We start from the raw sequence: 19,927 nt of genomic DNA, 5'->3' as shown, positions 1-19,927 counted from the left end.
CATAATGTAAGATGCAGCATGATCAAGACATACTTCAGATTTTTTTGAACTCTTATGTTCTTAGGGATTCAGCAATGAAAAAAATATAAAGTGCTGTGTTGTCTGTATCAATATAACAGACTGTATATATGTAAAATAAACAAATTCATAGAAGAACTTCAAGGCATATCTATTAAACAGCATTTTACTAATCTGCTTCCTAATGTATTATTTTAATGTGGAGGACAATAACCACTATCTTCGTATGAGTAACCAATACCATATTTAAATTAAAAACAAGAACAAAACCCCATTGACCAAAAAAACTCCCCCAACAAACCAAAACCTGAAGTAATTGTTAAATAAGAACCCTTAACGTTTTCATAAATAGAGAGTATCTCTACAAGTCAAAAGCTAAAGTAAAAGTCTCAACTGACTCTGCAGCTCTGATAATAAAGGCTTTTTTATTTTCTCTTTTCATTACTTTTATCCTACAAGCTTAACTGCCAGTATCTTTCACAAAACAGCATTTTCATCAGAATGGAAAGATAATATAAAAGCTCTACATTGTCTGCAAGGGTCAGCTTTTCCTTATTAGGTTTTAAGTAGCAGAAACTAGTTCTGCAAAGAAAACATACTGTAATTATTGTACTCAACAGGTAGCTTCAGTAATCAGGCCAAAAGCAACACAGTGGTCATGTCATTCTCAAAAGATCAGCATTTTCCCATGCTTCTGCATAACAAACGCGTTGCAGATTAATTGAAAGCGTACAGGCCATCTTAGAGCCCAAATTAATCCGAGCATTTGATATCCCCTTCACTTCATATGGAAATGCCATTCAATGGCACCATTTTCATAGGGACAAAGTGTTTTTTGATAACAAGTGGAATGTAAATCTCATGAGAAAGAAATCAATCCAGCCCAAAGAGCTCCAGAGTATTGATCTATGTGCATTATAATTTCACAAGCTTGAAGAGAATTTGTAAGTTAAAGGGGAAATGATTACAACCACAAAACAGCTGCTATATCACAAAGTTTTCTTTTAAATGTGCTATGAAAGCCAGAAATAAGCAGTTTCTGAAGTTAAAAGTTATATTGGTTGAATTAAGTCTTCAGTTTGTTCAAAATCAAAGACAACATTTGATTTCATTATGATTATTTGCTTGCAAATGTAAAAACTCTTTAAAGAGCTGGAGATTTGCAAATAAACTTCACACCATTCAGATAACAACAAGTTAATAATCAACAAGTCTATTGTCTAAACTGAAGTTTAGAAAAATTATATATTTGGCTTATAAAAGCTGAATAAAAGATTTTTACAAAATCCTTTTTCAATTACATACAACTTTGTCAAATCTTCCATATTTGCTTCTGCAAAGAAGATGAAACTTCTTAGACTAAAGAGGAAGAGTTTGTGATGCAGCAACAAAAATTTATAGAACACAAAATTCTAAAGCTTCAAAATAAGAGATGGAAAGACTCCTCTCACAAAAATGAGATTAATCCTAACAATGCAAAACGGACAAAAACCCCTACTGAGTATGGGGGTTTTTGTTTGTTTGAAACATGTAAAGTGATTTTGAACACAAACACAAGACTTCCACAGAGAACCCAAAAGAAATCAGGGGCCCCCGAGCTCTGGAATTTTATTCCAGAATAATGCCCAGTCCTTTATTGTGTTCATCTTTCTGTCACAGCTTTGAAAAAATTACGATTTCATGTAAAGTACAAAAAGAAATTCTAGATGTCGAAGCTGAGATTTCAACCTCACCCAGATGCAGGTATGGGGTACAGAGTTCCACAAAAATAGGGTGAAATTTTAAATTCTATTTAACTGAACAGGTCTCAGACTGTCTTAATCTTACATTACATTTAAAAGAACCCTGTGTGTCTTCCAGAAATAAGTTTCAGTTGCTCACTTAACATGAATAAACCAACATACACAAAAATTGTTTTCTCACATGCTCCACTCCATTTCAAGTGTGAAGGCATCAACACACATTTGTATCCCAAACTAACACTTTACACTCCATAAAAACACTGTAACTAATTCTACTACACAGTGTAATAAATACTGCAGGTGTGACAATACAGTAGCCTCCAAGTTTCCTGCATAATTTTTTTGCATGATCCTAGGTAACTTTATCAACTGCAAATTGGCATTTCAAAAATTCAACTATTCTGTGGGCCCCAGTAAAAATTTGTAAAGTGCTATTATAACAAGAAATCATCAAAAAGAGTAACTTACACTGACTGCACATCCCTGATTTTCATCAATTACTAAGCCTCAATAATGTTCTCAGCCCAGATGAAATCTCCCTACTACAATGACAGGTATTTACACAATCACTCAGAAATGCTCAACCAAGAGGAGGTTTCTATCCACCTAACTGGACTAGTAGATAAAATACCATGGGATTCACCTTTCTCCCACATCTTTTTCCCTAACTCATCTAAGCAACCATCTGCAGCTTTCCTGTGGGAGTATCCTGTCTCCTAATATCCAACTGAAATTTCAAGCTTCTGCTAGAATCTGATGTTAGTTTTTTTTTCCACTAAAAATGAAAATTACCTGCTATGATGTTCTATTACAGAGAACACTACTGTGATTAAAATGCCTATGAATGCAAGACCAAATGGACTCTTTATTGTGTCCAAATTCAATTGAGAAAATTAGCAAAGGAGAAGTCATACTCCCCTAAAACCTTTTTCCTTTTCTTTTTACGCACTTATATTTGCAGTAAAAGATATATAGAGCATAGCAAAAAAAAAAAATCCATAGTGCAATTTCCTTTTTCTTCTTGAAAGTCCATCACAAATATGACTCAAGTAATTTAAAGAACAAGTTTGAAAGTTTCTAGGCTTGAAAGTTGAGATGTACCTCTCAAATTTAAAAAGCAAGCAGGAACATGAAATTTTGCAATCTTCAGCACTAAGGACCATTTCTTGTGACATTCTCTTACAATTTTTAATTAGTTCCAACATAAACTCACCTTGCAATTGTCTGTCTCTATCCAAACACTGTAAATTCCATGTCAGGGCTACAGTCTTTACCGACCCACCTGTTTTCATGAAACTTACAGGAATATAACCTCAGTAACTAATAATCACTAATACTTACAGAACTGAACTCACATAAAAGTGTATTGTTTGAAAGGTATCTATATTTTAAGACATGTCCAAAAGATTTTTCTTTAAATACTTCTTTAAATACTTTAAATACGTTCTTTTAAACAACTAAAATGTAGGTCTGTACCAGAAACACTGCTTCCAAAACCATTTACCTATACAAACACTACTTCTATAAACTTTTCTACCTTCCTTCCTTCTACCTTCCAAACACTCAATCCCTACAATAAAATTAATGAACCATGAGTTTTTGTTAAATCATTATATAAAACAGAAATCAACACAGATAATGTTTTTTAAAACTTTGTAACAATTACTTTGAAAAACTGAAGGTGCACAAACACAGCTTTGCTTAGGTAAAACAACAGGCCTCTTTAAGTGCCATGAAAACCAGCTGTGAAGACTTCTATCTAAATCAGTTCTAAAAACATCTGCCAAAGAAAGCATTTGTCATTTAAATTCACTGAAAATTATTCACTCACTTTACTGATTCTCAGATTTTAACGCTCCAAATTACAGAAAAAGAAAATCCTTATTAATCCTAAAGGCAATTTTTCTACTTAAAAGTTTTGCTAAAAATTCATTAGAAAATTACAATTCCAAGATATTTGCATACAGCAGAGTCTGGCACAGAAAGTTTCTAAGTAAGAACCAAAACACAAAAGCTAACTGCAGTTGCAATTCACTCTAAGACCATCAGTTACATTTATATTTTAACCCTTAAAGTTGAAGGGTTAACTAATAATTATTTGATGAATTTGCTTTTTCCTTACAGCAACATCAATAAATTTACATATGCTGTAAACTTAACACGCTAATATCCGTAAAAGTAAAAAAATTAACCCCTCTACCCTAATGTAGTATTGAGTGAAGTGAGAACCATGATTACATGCCAAATTATGGACCTCAGATTAATACAGGTTTAGCTCATGGTCCCTCTTGCAAGTCAGCAAGGCAGACAGGAGAAGCACAACAGCATCAGCTCTTCAGAATGGTTTTTAAGAGCAGGCAATGTCCTAGTAGGGAAAATGCAGGCAAATAAATCAAAAGATTCATGACAAGCAAATTATTCTGTGTTCTGTACTCTGCACGCATCACGCAATACAAAGTTACTATTTATTTAATTTGCTAAAAACTTTAATTAAAAGTACTAGTGTGTGACAAACCTAGTGCAAAGGAACTTCCAGCCGCCACAGATAAACCATTCTAAGCCTCTTCTTCTCTGAGAAATTCTGGCTCTTGGTAAAGTATGGTAATCACTCTCATCATTTTCAAAGCCTTCTTCTGACATCATTAGTGGCATTTCATCCAAGTGAGAGGATTCATCTTCCACTTGGTACCTGGCAAAATGAGAAAATAGCCAATACATCACTTTTCATTACTGGGAATCTCCTAAACGTTACAAGTTAATTCTTGACATATGGAATTTTTTTAGGGAGATATTTTCATCTAAGCATCTCATGCATTTTTGTTAATACATTAACAAGATATTCCGATTTTAGTTAAAAATTGTGTAATACAGCAAAAAACCTGCAATCGTTGTCAATCATAGCACAAATAATTCCATGGAAATTCTTAGTTTTTATATAATCTGTGCATACAAAGCTGCAACTTCCTACTTTTCAAAAGACCCTTTGTAAGATTTTTTTAAAAAGAAGTTACTTCACAAAGCTTATAGCAGATACAAGTGACTGAGTTTTCATGGAAGTACAGACTTCTATATTTCTACTGTGCTTTTCAACCTGCTTTCCTGATGCCTTTTCATGTGTGTGCAGGCCTTTGAGCCTCACTTTCTACACCACTCATCAGTATCTTGGTTTTAATTATGAAAACATTATAGTTACTCTCATAATTCTACACAAAAAGATTCAGCGAGTCAAGAAGACTTGCCTGTGGGACACATGCAAACAACATTACATTGTTTAACAGTAGTCCTTTCCTCCCCAGAAACTACTATCCACTTTAAGTATGTGGGATGCTTTATAAGCTAAGACAAAACACTGGAATATTCAGTAAGAAAATTCCCCCAAGTACCTGCAAATCGACTAACTTACTCATTTCATACTTTTATACCTCTGGGAAGATGACTGAAAGAAGATGCACTGTTACTCAGAATTAGTAAGTTTAATTTTTATGAAGCTGTATTTAAAGTCATCTCTTACAAGATGAATCCTGGCACTGTCCCACTTTCTCCAAAGCATCGTAAACCCAAACCATATAAAAATAGTAATTAACAAAACTGCCAATTAATTCCCTTTATGCAACTGAACAGCTGGAGTGCATGGAGCTCTGCCTAGGGATGGATGAAGAGGCAACTGAGAGCTTCTGGGTTAAGAGCAAAGAGAGAACAGGTAAAGGCAAAATTTTAGTAGGTGTCTGCTAGAGATCACCTGAACAGGAAATGCATGAGGGTGAGGCCCTTTACAGACAGAGAAGAGCAGCTTTACATTCCCAAGCCCTAGTCTTCAGGGTGAACCACCCTGGTACCTGCTGAGGAACAACACAAAAGGACATAGGCAATCCTGGAGGATCCTGCAGCACTTTGACAACAACTTCTTTGTCTAATTACTCGAGAGGAGCCCATGAGACAAGATGCTCTGCTGCAACTCATACCACCAGGCAAGGAGGGGCTCAATGGGGATGTGAAGGCCAATACAGCCTTGACTGCAGTTACCACAAGATGGTGAAGTTCAGGACTCTGAGAGCAGGGGAGAAGGCAGCAAGCAGCTGACAACCCTGAAATTCAGAATGGATCCAGCCTTTTCAAGAAGTGCTTGAACGAGTCCATAGAACAAGGTCTTAGGGAGAACAGGGGCCGAAAAAAGCTGGTTTGTATTCAAGGATCAGCTACTCCAAGTTCAAGAGATTCCCATCCAATGAGATAGCCCTGACTGGACAAACAAGGAGCTGTCCAAACCTGGACAAAAAATTAAGTGCACAGAAGGTAGAAATAAGCATAGGTAATGTGGGGAAATTAAAAAAACATAGTCCAAGTTTCCAGGGACAAAACTAGAAAAGCTATAGCCAAATACAATTGAATCCAGCCAGGGATGTCAAAGACAAGAAGTTTTTAAGTTCACAGATGAATAAGGAAGACTAGGGAAATGGGGTCTCATTGAATAACACAGAGGATATAGTTATCCAGGACATGGAAAAGGCTGCAGTCTTGATTAGTACAACTGATTTTCAGGAGTCCCAGGTCTCAGAGAACAGGGAAAACGCCTAAAGCAAGGAAGAGGAGTCAGGGAGCACTTAAAAAAACTGAATGTGAATTTATGTATTTATTTTATGTACTATTATATTACATATATTTACAATAAAATATATAAAATATATTATAATATATATATTATTAGTATTATACTATATATATTTATATGTAAAAATATTAAAAAGCCTATGGGCTCTGAGGGGATGCACCCACAAGTGCTGAGGAACTTGTCAGACGTCATTGCAAGATCACTTCCAATAATCTTTAGCCAATCATGGCAACTGGGAGAAGTGACTAAAGACTGGAGGAAAGCAAATGTCACTTCTACTTTCAGGAAGGGCAAGAAGGAGGACCCAGGGAACCTGCCCATACCTTCCAGTCTCACCACAATCCCTGGGAAGGTGATAGAGCAGCTCATCTTTAGAAATATTTTCCAAAAAAGGACAAGGAGTAGGCAGCATGGCTTCACCAAAGAAAAGTCCTACTTGACTAACCTGATAAACTTGTAAGATTAAATAACTGACCTAGCAGATGAGGGAAGAGCAGTGGATAGTGTCTGCTTGGACTTCAGTAAGGTTTTAGAAACTGTTTCCCATAAAATTCTTCTTCTGTTGCAGTAGCTGGATGAGCAGACAGTGAGATGGATTGAATTCTGTTGCAATGGCCAAGTCCAGAGGGTGGTCAGTGGCACAAAGTCTAGTTGGAGGTCAGTACACTAAGTGACTGTACCCCAGAGATCCATACTGGCTCAGTCTTGTTTAAACATCATCATTGATGATGTGGAAGATGGGGCAAAATGCACCCTGAGCAAGTTTGCAGATAACACAAAACTAAAAGGAGTGATGACAGGCAAGAGGAACATGCCACTATCCACTGCATATTTGACAGGCTGGAAAAACAGATTGCTTGGAAATTCAGGAAGCTCAGCAAGAAGAATTGCAAAGTTCTGCACCTGAACAACCTCACTCACCACTACATGCTGGGGGCTACTCCAGGGAAGGAACTTGACAGCAAAGAATTTGGAGATCCTGGTGGACACCAGCACTGTGCCCTTGCTGCAAAGAAAGGTACCCATATCCTGGGCTGCATCAGGCAAAGCGCTGCCAGAACATCAAGGGAGGAGATTCTTCCCACAGCTGGAGCAGTGTCCAGTGCAAGAGTGACATGGCCATGCTGAATAGAGTCCAGTGAACGGCCAGGATGATCATGAAGGGACTGAAGCATCTCTCCTGCAAGGAAAGAATGAGAGAGATAGGACTGTTCAGCCTGGAGAAGACAAGGCAGAAGCAGGATCTTATTAATGTCTATGAACCTGAAGGGAGGTTGCAAAGATGATTGAGCCAGGCTGTCTTCAGTGGTGCCCAGTCACAGGACCAGAGGCAGTGGGCACAAACTGAAACACAGAAGGTGCCATCTCAACATCAGGAAATACTTTTAACATGAGGATGACTGAGAATAGGTATGAGCTGTCCAGGGAGACTGTGGTATCTCCATCCTTTGAGACATTTAAAACCTGCCTGGACGCAATCCAGAGCAGCTGTAGTGGCCTTGCTTGAACAGGAGGGAGTTCTGCTGACAGAGCAGCACCCTAAACAGTATTCAGTCCAAAGTCTTAATAAAAAAGCAATATTACAAGCACAAGTTTTTTAACTCACTATATATTTAATACAAAAACCTGAAAACATTTCCTTTCCCCCTAGATTTTCTGTGTTGAGCCTTATTGTATACAAGAAAATATATTAAAGCAGTTATTAATTTTTTTGAATGTCAGGAAAGGGAAGGAGGGAAGCAAGACACAAATTTCTATCAAAAAGGTACAACACATACTTTACAATGGCTATATAATAAATTGGTATCAACATAGTTAAGAAGTAAACTCTAATAAGGAAGGGGAACAAAAAGCCCCAAACCCATTGCTGTTTAACAAGCCTCAAGCTAGGCACTCCCTCTTTCCTTTGGCAGGTAATGCTGATTTCTGCACTGCCTTGGAAACATTTGGTATTGAACACCATTAAGGGATGTACTCAGACCAGATTAGAAAATATTGCATAACTGAGAATAATAATAAACAAACATTTCCCACACCCAGGTGCAAGTCAACTGAGTATTGGAACTTTAAGCACATTAGGCCATGTGACAAGAAATCTTCATCAATGTTTCAAATGGTGTAAAAGCACTACCACACTGCAGAAAACAACCAAAGTTTCAAACTAAAATAATGGAGTGCTAATATTAAAAGTTAGGAGCTACCAGGAAGTTATGTGAGAATATGGCATTGAAAATGCTTTCCAAATTTTTGCTAAGAGCACCCACTTAAAAAAAAATGTTTAAAATAAACATGAGAAAACTTGAACACTGTTATTTGCAAAATGCTGTATCTGATGTTCAGCTTAATATGACAATCTAGCAATATATTTTCTCTTACCATTATTATCAATGGACTAAGAAAAAACATTATACAAAAAATTCTCTTCACAAAACACAGGAGTTATTACAGATTAACATCCATATTACACCAAATTACATTGATTGCTCTCAGACTAGATCAACACTAGGTAATAAAACCATTACTTAGAAAAAACTCAAGATACTACTTTATTCTTAGGCTTCCAATAAGACAGGCCTGTGTTTAAACATACTCTTGTTCAATGCTTTTGTAATATCTTCTAATTAAATTCGTAAATTACATAATCACGGTTTTAACAGAGGACTTTATGTCGCATTGTGTTTTGCTCTTCAACAGCCAATAAATGATGTATTTTTAACACCACCCAGAGAGATCACAGTCTGTCAGCTGTAATGGATATCACAAAGATATCACAAAGTAACACATCCCTTTTACTTCCATACAAAGTTAACAAGTGTCTGATTTGAAAAATAGTATCTCTTATAAGCAACAGTAACACAGTAAACAGGGTAAAATCTTTCTTGAAGGAACACCCTAATGCAAGCGAATAGTGGGAGAGATTTGACGGAGAAATGTTCACAGATACTTAATATTTAAATCTGTTTTGTAAATGTGGTAATATTTGCAGAACACATTGATCTTCTAATCATAATTTCTTCAAGATTTGTTTGCCATTATATTAAAGACAGGGGTTTAGGTGTTTTTTTCCACAACTGGTATCTAGGTTTGTACTTTCTAATATGGAGCTTCACCAAGTAGTGAAGATAATGAGCATAAGCACCATCACATTTGGTAAACCCGACTTCAAAATACAGCCTCTAAACCAGCAAGCAATTTATTCTGTTTCAAAAGCAATTTTGCCATTGTGTTGGAAAATTGTACTTCAGTATTTAAAAACAGTAAGATAATGAATAATGGATTTTTCATAACTAGGATGAGAACAGAAATCTTTGTGTCTTTGTTACCTAGTATTTTGCTGCACTTAATTGCTTGAAGTGCTGATTTTCCTTGAGTGACAAATCAATTAAGTATAATCCTAGAAACTTGTATTAAAATAGGGAAGCACTGAAAGCAACATGAAAAAAGAAGCCAGAGTGTAGACATCAAAACTCTCAGCATGACTGCTACTGAATCACGTATGAAGAAAACTGTCTTGACAAAATATGGTTTCCTAAGAAAAAAGGAATATTAATATTAAACAACTTTCCACAAAATCTGACTACTATGAGGAATCTCATTTAACAGATTTAACTGAAAGAAAGTCACACACAACAATCACTTTAAAGTGAGTTTTTGATATAAATATCTGCTGTGAAAATGATTCCTCAAGTCACATGTGCCTATGCTATTCCACTTTGATGGCTGTTTGCCAGAGCAGATGTGGCTGCAGAGTTTCATAGGTACCATATCAGGTAAGGGAAGCCATTCTAGTTATTTAAATCTAACTTGGCTACCCATTCAGGCCCATAATAATTTCTGTGTTTCCTGACAGTTTTCCATTACTCTAAAAGAGGAATACTCAAGGGTGCAGCAGGAAGGTGCAAAACACAGGGCAGCTGTGACTGTACTCTTTTCTGGTTTTACTCACTCAACAAATACTGAAGCAATATTTATGAAGATCTTTTTTTTATTTGCTTGATTAAAATACCCTGGTAGGAATATAAGCACTGTGTCAGATATTTGTTCCTCATCACTTATCACTTTTGCTATAAAGCATAATTCACAAGAAGGAAAACAAGGCTGATGATGTCTTAAAGCAGTATCTCTCAAATCTAGTGAGGGAGGAAAAAGGAATGCATGGTCATGAGTCTAGGCATGAATTGGACCAGGAGATGGCTGTGGGATGCAGAGTAGCATGGAACAGAGGCTGAAGTAGAAAGTCTTGAGCAAAAAGACTGAGAAAGCCTATTGAGCTACTGACACGCAGTGCTGTGACCATGTCTCATCCTGCCCAGAGCTGGTGATTTGTCTGAGTGGCTGTGGCAGCCACAGGAATCTCTCTGCTTCCCATCACAGGCAGAGGACAAAGTAACCTGCACAATCTGCCTCACTCATACCCTACCCTGCTCTACCTCCAGCCTATGTGAACACTTCCCAGATTTGTAGATAAAGGAGGAATCCACCCAACTGTAGAGAAGCAGTAAAAAAAAAAATTTAAAAAGTGACTTCATGTGAAATGCAAGAATTGTTTCTTAAAGGATAAACTACCAAATCAGCAACTGCTGTAGACTGGCTGTATCACTGACAAAACTGTCCAGATGATGTCCTCTAACAAAGAAAGAATTCCCAGGAAACTGCAGCTGCATAAATTTTATTAAGCAAAGCACATTCATCCATAATCATGCTTATAACTATACAATGTATTTTCATGTAACCCTTCCTCTTAAATAACCAGTGTATCCATAAAACAAATTGCTTTGCTAAGAAGTTACCCAAGAAAAATCAAATTACAAATACTTATTTTCCTCAAATATTGCCCTGCATTTCTAAGAATTAGAAGTTATGTTTTTCCTCTAATTTCAAACACCTCTATGCTTCACACAGCAGTAAATTCTGTTAAACTACAAAGCAATCATGCTGACCCTAGATTACAAGAGAAGACAAAAATTGAAAAATCTGCTACAGCCAAATGCATGAAATTTAAAGAATTTCCTTCAACCTCTTCCTAAAAAACACAGAAAAGCTATTTCAGAAGTTTTTAAAATTTATTAGAACTTGCTGCTCTATGTCTCTATTCAGCTTCAGATGTGCCTCTAATGCAAATACACCCCTAATCAGTGTTACTTGGGAAGTCTGAACACAGGTCCTGACCTAAAAAAAAAACCAAAAAAACCAGACACTCACACAAAATAATGCAATTACAATTTTTTTTATGGAGTAACTACTGTTAATACTAACAGCTTTTAAGGATGGTGGGTATTTGTGGAGCTGAACTTACATGCAGGATCTTTAAAAACCTAGCACAATATTCTCATAGTGCATGTTTATCCACTGGACAACAAAATAGAAGGAAAAAGTACTTCTACTGTATGCAGGCAAGTTTATTGCTGACTGTCACTGAGATGAGGAAGATCAAACTCTGCAATAAGACCAAATAAATCATTGCCCCCTAGCCCCAAATGATACAGAGAAATAATATGGAAAACCACAAGGCAGCATTGTTGAACTACTACTACAAAAAAATAAAACAACAACAACCAACCAACCAAGAAACAACCACAAAAAACCCACCCCAAAACTAACCAAACAAAAAACCCAGACCAAACAACTGAAAAACTCAAACAAACAAAAAAGCTGGTATCTTTAGCCTTGCAGAACTAAGGGAAAAACCCTTTTATCTCTTGAGATAAAGGTCTACAAGCATAATATAAATTTATTATCACAGCAGCTCACTTTCATCAGTAGCTTTAAAAAAAATTGCTTAAAACAGGTACTAAAGCTACAGGTTCCACTAGAGATCTACAGAAATCAAATATTCTGAATGCTGTTTGCCTTCTCTCTCTCTCCTACATCACACTTTCTTACTAGAACAATACACAGAAGAAGCAGATTGAGAAGATATGTGATGAAGCCTCCACAATAAATGGCACCCATCCTTATTACCCCTTGCTCACCTTACAAAGCGCTATGCATACCTTAACACAAGATCTTTTTCAAACCATGACAAGATGAGTGAGTCTCTGTATTTAACAAATAGATACCAGAAATACCTAAATACACAGCAGGACCCTAGGAAACATCATCTACATTCAGCAGAACCCTATTTTTAATTAGAAGGGTATGTCATTGATCAGAACAACGGGGCCATTTTATCACTGTCACTGGGTATTGTTATTGACATTGTAGCCCAATCAATTGTTTTCTCTCCCTGTTCTTAGCAATCCAAATGCCTGCCCAAGCAATACAAATCACTGTATTTAGATACAAGCCAGGAAGGCATGCAAAAATGATAGCTTAAGCATGCAGTCACTTGTGCTTATGCAAACAATAGTAACATCTGCAACAGTAATTTGAAGTTCTCAAACTTTTTTTTTGCCTAATGATTAACACACTTCAGATCAGGATAGTTACTCAAAGAACAACTTTGCTAAAAACTATCTGTAAATCTATCTCGTTATGAAAGACCATTACTAGTGAAGAGAAAAACAAAGACAACTTTTTCCAAATGCACAGTTCTATATAATGTCAAGTTAAAGAACTGCAATTCAAAACCACTTTTTTACTAAAATCACCTAAAGTTCCTATGTCATCTAAATTTGTGTCTGCAGATAAAACATGACAAACTGCTTCTCAGGTATGGCGCCAATCAAAGTCTCAATGTAAAATTCTTTTACAGTTGTTAATGTGAGCAACTTTATATGCATGTCATATGGTTACCTGCATCATTAAATCATTAAACTTTGCTCTGAAAAGTAAAAGCCCTAGAACCTAACAATGACAACACACACTGGATAAAAGGTCTGAAAATATTAACACATGGCAAGACTATTTTTAAGGACTTATACATCAAACTTCTTGGATCTTCATCCCAGGCAGAAGTTTCAGAATCTGCACCTATCCTAAATCATGCATCAGTCCCAACAAGCAGTATTAACCTATAAATAAAGTCTTCAGCAAAGAAAGCAAAACACAGTTCAGGAATGGGAATACATAAAATACTTTTTCTAAAAACTAGAGGTACTCTACAACTTGACATCTTGAAAGCAGACCCAACTCAACCACTCTTACACAAATACAGCATCCCAAGTACAACACTGCCACACCAACAACGCTGTTGGAAGAATCAGAATTCAGAGATGATCTAGAACTAAGCCTAAAAGTCACTCAGTGACATAGTTCCAAACAACAGGGATGAATCTCTGTCCAAAACCACGATCCAGGAAAGGCTAATAAACAAAGTGCCATATGTTCTGCAAGACAGTGACATCAGTGTTGAATTATTTTTTTTTTTAATGAGTAAGAGAAACACTTTGAATTTCAGGTAAAGTCTATAAAAAAGGGAGGGGCAAGAGTTCTCCTGGAAAAGAACAAAGGATATACATGATTGATCCACTTTGTAAAAACAGCATAACAGTACAGACAACTCTCCTAAGGACTATTCTAGTGAGATTTTTTACATCACATTTGATCCTTTCCTCCTTATACTGAAACAAAAGACAAAGGTGTATTGTAATTTATATATTTGAATACATCAGCATAGCATACAGATGTGTAATTTGATGTGTTCTCTTTCCCAATACTCTTCAACATCTACATATTACCACCTGTAGCCTGAAACACTTCCCAGGAATAACACATTTAGTTGTTCAGAGTTCATGACATTTCTAGCAATTATCAGTGAAATCTGTAACATTTTCAACTTTTGGTATCACAGCTACTGATACATCTCACTTTGAGTCGCTACCTCCAGCAAAGATTTCTGTCCTATGGAGACAGAAGACTCATCTGTAATGGTGCATCCTTTTTGCTACCATTCCTGTTTGCTTGTCAGAGGAAAAACAACACAAGACAGGAGATCTGATTTAAAGGAAGCACCACAGGAACCAGGATGATGTTAAGAATTTTGCCCACAAGGAAGTGCAGGTGTGCCAGTACACGTAGGGAGAATTAATAAGCAGTACTCACACCCACACAATCCCACAGCTGCTTAACTTCCAGGAGTTTCTGTGACCATGTCCAGAGTAGCAGAATGAATAGCATTAACAATGCTATTTCTACAAAAAAAAGTAACATCCATATTTATAGTTAATGTTCCTGGACTTAACAAGTTATTGCTTCTGGTCAAACAACAGATGTTTGAAGAAGTTACTGTCACTTTGCAACAGCAGTTTAAAAACACAGATGTTCAAAAGTAAATTCAGTTCCATCTTTGGAAAGTTTTATCACAGAAGCTATATTAAAATTCAAATTAATGCCAATATTGTCAGTCATTCAGCTTCATCCATCATTTTTAACTCATTTTCAGGATGAAATATATAAAGCCTTTCATTTAACAGGTGCATGGGGGAGAAGACTAAATTAAAACCTGTATACCTCTGCCCAGATACTGTAAGAACTTTTGTTCTAAACATTCAGAAATACCCAGGACACGAGATTCATAGGAACTAGCAGCATTTCAGAAAACTTTCCAAAATACCAAATATCACTGCATATAGCCCTCTACTGATATATATCATTATTTGGGGGTTTTGAACTATTATAGACATTTTGTAAGGCTTTTCAGACCCACATTCACAGCAATATAAGTAATGAACTTTCTGTGAATGCCATTCTACAAGAGGTGTTAGGTCCTAAAACCTCTGATTGTTACATGGTTTCACCAAATAATACTTTAAGTCATTTGGAGACATTATTATTAGTTATTACACATGAAATGTCAAAAACAACTGGAATACAAAGAAAAGCATCTAGACTCTGAAAATCACATTGTCATTTAGAATTAGGACACAATTCTAACAAACAACTGAAAGACAGCAGGAATAAAGGTATTTTAACAAAGCTTATACCAAGCTATGTCAGAAATGAAAAAAAAACCCCACAGAATTACAGTACATGCCTTGAATATTATGTGTTGACATTTTTATCTCTTTTTTGGTTCACTGTGGAACCTAGCAAGACACCTTGAGAAATCATAACCATAAGGACTACATTAAATCATCTTATTTTCCGTGTACTACAAAAATTGGTTTGAGATTTGTAAGTATCAGGGAACCATGTGAATTTTCACTGAACTTCAAGTTCTGCAGACTTCCATTCCCTTTTGCCTGGAATAGATTTCATTTTTTTCTATTATACATACTTCATATTCACATATTCATACTTCATATACATAAGCTACAGTTCACAAATTGTTAAGCAGCAAGTATCCTGCATTTACCTGTACAAAAGACACGTTATCCTATTATTTGGTTCTTTTTTTCCTTCTTGTGCAATTTTTTTATTCGCTAACGACATAAAAGAATTCCAAAATAACAGTGTAGTCAGTTGCCCTAAAACAAAGTTGCTCCATCAATGGCAAACTGCAGAGAGAAGCAACAGCAGTTGATCTCTTCCACAACCTGTCCTGCCACAACCATCTAATATATTCAGTTGTGCCATTCATAGATACACTACTGTGGCCCACACCATGAACAGTCATGCAAGAGATTTCTTTCTAGTGACTGGGTATCTTTCGTGACACCACCTTTATGAATATCTGGAGTGAAAGTGAATTTATGTCACATGAGAGCTGGAAAGATGTGATTTTCTGGGACCAGCTCAGAAATCCCAACACCTCTCACCTCAGCCCTATTAGACCAAATATAGGCATATACTGACAGCAGCAAGCACAGAACACCTGAATAAACCAGGGTTTTTTTTTAATGGACAAATGATAAATAACTACTCTTTAGTTCCTTATCAGCTTCAAAATTCCACCAGGCTTCTTGTTTTCCTGCCATCAACCTCACATGACAGCACAGGCACAGCACAGTCAACTTCCTTCCTCTGCTCAGCAGTTGATTACTCTGCAGTTGATGACGACAAGTACAAGTCAAACAGATGAGAACAAGCCTCACTGCACATTTAAGGTGAACCTGAATGTTCTCTGGTCCTCTTTCTCACTCACCATGTAACCAAAAAGCAGCAATTATCTTCCTGTAGATAACAACCTTCAAGCTGAAGGACAAGGTGCTGAAACAAGTGCTGAACCAATCAGCTTTTTACCCCAAGCCTTTTTACAGCTATGCAAGTTGAATATACTAAACAATAGCAAAGATTTTTAAAATTAATTTTAAGGTGAACAACTTTTTCCTCCAAGATAGATTTCCCTAATTGTTAACGGCAGCACATGAACAGTTCTCTGTCCATCTGAGGTAGGGAAAGATGACAGAAAATATAAAAACTGAATTTCTACTGCAAAAGTAATAAGTTGGGCTTAAACATCAGAAATAAAAGCAGAACAGGATGCACGTGTTCATTGAACCATAGGTAATATTTGACATGTATTTTTAGTTTTTTTTTAAACAGGTCTTAGCACATACAGTATATATAAAATACATTAATCTTATCATGTTTATTTATATATAAAGTACATCCCAGGGCATTTCATGATTCTCAGCTGCTACAATTTTATACAGAAGTGTGCATATGATCGAAGTTTCTTTAGGTGTGTGTGGGAAAATACATTACAGCGTTAAATCTCAGAAGCACAAAGTGCATAATGGAGAAACACTGAGTATGAAAGTCTTTGTCCTCACTGCAAAGTGAGATACAGCAACACTGGCAAAGACTCCTACAGACTGCTTAGCTCAAGCAAAAGTCATCCTACAAATTAGCTGTGAGGCCAATAAAGGTTAGCAACTGATGTTGCACAGCAGCAGGACAATTAATTGGAGTTAAAAACACTACCACACTTAAGTTAAGGATATGTGTCTAAGACTTCCAAAAAAACAGTAAATTCTTCACTTAAGAAATAAATACAGCAAGTCAAAGACTCTTGAAGGTCCAGAAACAACTGCACTGGATTAAACCTGACATACCAACTCCAGTATACTTTAATGGGTGTTTGTTTCTAGACACCTTCAGAGATATGTATTACACCCTTTTATGCAAAATCTTCAAGCAAACATGCACATGCTAGGTTTCTGCATATCAGAGACCTCAGTGACTTCACTTCAACACTCATAAGTATCTGACATCAGGACCTTTGCTGCAGTTTCCACAGGAATGCAAGGCTTCTTCAGAGTCTGTGCTGAAGATAAAGATTGGAAAAGCAGGATGAATCATTCATAAAGACATAGAAGCTGTAGTTCAATTACAAGCTTAGAGCCATAAGACTTACAAGGTGCAATTTTACTATTTGCACAGCCATATTTCCCCTTTGACTCTACACAAGACAGCTGTAGTAGACTCCACACAAGAATTCCCATGTTTTTATTGCAGGTTCATAGGACACCTTCCAGAGGTGCTCTCACAAATCCAAGGCAAGGTATTCTTGAAGGAGAATGACCAACCTACTAAACCCACATTAAGTAAAATAGAACCAGTGAAGTGAGTGAAAAGGCTGGTGTAAGCTAATTCTCAGAGCTCAAATAGGCAATCTATTAATCAAGAGACCAAATGAAGAAACACAATAAACGAGCCTCTCAATTTTTAAAGGCTTTATATACCTACAAAAAGCATAAGAGGAACGAAAAACATAAATAATCACTTTTGTGGAAAATCACTGATAAATATGCAAATTATGAAAGACCGTAACTCGGAAAGATCTGAACTGGAAGGAACATAATCCACAGTCTTTGGAAGGCAATGTTGATCAAAGACAGGGCAAGAAGCAAATCAGTAAGGAGTTGGTAGTTCCTTGCTAGTTCCTACAGCTTGCCAAATCTGCATAAAGAGCCACAATGAAACAGTTTGTCTAAAGAACCACAATGACACCTGCACACACACCTTCAACAAACTTGTGTAACCACCTGACTTATAGACAGAGTCCATCACATCTACAGCATTTTTCAAATCACCAGAACACTCCTGGTTAACCTACAACAGAATTCCCAGTGGCTTTCACAGTCTGGACTAAGTTTTTGCCTATCAGTCCTCCTCTTTATTCTCAAGCACTAGACTCATTGAGAAGCAAATTTCAGTGAGAGTATGCTCTGATTCAATTCTCTAAGGATCAGGGTGAATGATGATGACACTGCCCTACCTGAAGACTGAGGACAAACCTACTACAAATTGTCAGACATTCCAGTATTAGTGAGATGGGGAAGGCTTATACTGTGGCAGACTGTCCTACAAACTTGCAAATGTTCATAAGAAAACCTTTGTCTAGTTTAAGAATCAAGACAACACAATGTAAACCTAACCTATTTTGCACATCTTTAAACTATCTTTTTTGTTTGTTATCCCGTCCAGACGAAGAAGTAAATACATTTTACTCATTATTAAACATATTTATCACTATATTTGAACTAGAACAAGAGCACCAGCTATTCTGTTCTTAGCAAGACCATTTACTACAGATCCTAGAACTCTTCCCTCCAGTCCTTGCATCCACAGACAAGGTTCTACAAGAACCAAAAGAGGAAAGAAACCTGCAACAAGTAATTATAATCACATCATTCACTGTAACAGCACTATCCAATGGAGATATCAAAATTACGGGGCCAAGTTTTTCCTTGCTCACAATAGTATATCTAGAAATTATTCAGAATAATGGGAAGCAAAGCAACGTTCAATTTTTGCCTGGAAACAATTTGATGGCAGACCTTTAAACAGTCTTATCCAAACTGCTTAAACCCAATAGCGTATCTTTTAGGAAATTTGAAGTTCTTTTAATTCCCACAATCAGGAATGATGTCTGCGCTAGCACCCAACAACCAGCTCGCAACATATTTTTCAAGGACGCCCAAACAAGCCCCCCTTCGCGGGCATCCCTCTCCTGAGCGAGCTCCTGCCGAGGACCCGAGTTGCGCGGAGTTGCGGGCCGGGCGAAGGCCGCACCCGCGGGCGCGGGGCGCCGCCGGGACCCGCCGGGCCGAGCGCGCCCCGCGCATCCTCCCGCCGCCACCGCAGCCCGGCCCGGCCCGGCCCGGCCGCCGGGACACGGCCACAGCGGCCCGGGAGGCCTGCGGGAGCCGGTGACCGCCGACACCCGCCTCCGCCATCCACGGCGGGGCCGCCGCCCCTTCCCGCGGAGCGGGCGGGCGGTCCGGGAGCGCCGCAGGGCAGCGGGGCTGGGCGAGGGGCGCACGCCGCCCCGCCCGCGGCTGGGGCCGGGTGGGGAAGGAAGGGGGAAGGAAGGATAGGGGCAGCGGTCCTCAGCGCGCCGGCCCTGCCCGTACCTGCTGTGCCGCTGCGCCGCGGCGGCGCTGCTGTAATAGGCCGCCCTGCGCTGGGCGCTGCGCGGCACCGGGCGCAGCGGGATCTGGTCCGCCATCTTGGGGGCGCCCCCCCGCCGCCCGCCGGGCGCCGCCCGGGCCCTCCTGACGTCACGGCCACGCCGGTGACGTCAGGGGGCGGGGTCCCGGGGTAAACACGGGCGGGCGGGACGCCGGCGGCGCTGAGGGCTCCGCGGTGGCCGTGCGAGGGGAGGCACGGTGCGGGAACGGCAGCGGAGCCGGGCCCTGCTCCGTGCTCTGCGTGAGGCAACGGGCAGGAGTGAGGCGCAGGAAGTTCCCCCTGAACGTGAGGAAGGGCTTCTTTCCTGTGCGGGTTCCCA

The 19,927-nt window shown here is 38.2% G+C and overlaps 1 protein-coding gene across 3 annotated transcripts in view; it reads right to left on the bottom strand.

The window, feature by feature from the left end:
* The window catches only part of ATP9B (ATPase phospholipid transporting 9B (putative)), a 150,400-nt gene extending 130,723 nt beyond the window's left edge, over positions 1-19,677 (bottom strand). For 2 of the 3 annotated variants that reach the window (XM_056483873.1, XM_056483874.1), the window contains exons 1-2: positions 19,551-19,677; positions 4,276-4,449 (exon numbers count right to left, since the gene is read on the bottom strand). In XM_056483873.1, the coding sequence (XP_056339848.1) occupies positions 4,276-4,449; positions 19,551-19,645 (269 nt within the window). In that variant the 5' untranslated portion in view covers positions 19,646-19,677. Of the gene's footprint in view, positions 1-4,275; positions 4,450-7,290; positions 7,394-19,550 lie in introns of those variants that run through there. The other variant, XM_056483875.1, reaches the window with a different exon arrangement.
* Between the last annotated feature and the right edge of the window lie 250 nt (positions 19,678-19,927).

The sequence above is a fragment of the Oenanthe melanoleuca genome, chromosome 2 (assembly GCF_029582105.1).
Source record: "Oenanthe melanoleuca isolate GR-GAL-2019-014 chromosome 2, OMel1.0, whole genome shotgun sequence".
Classification (NCBI taxonomy): domain Eukaryota; kingdom Metazoa; phylum Chordata; class Aves; order Passeriformes; family Muscicapidae; genus Oenanthe; species Oenanthe melanoleuca.
This window is presented reverse-complemented; position numbering and strand designations above follow the sequence as displayed.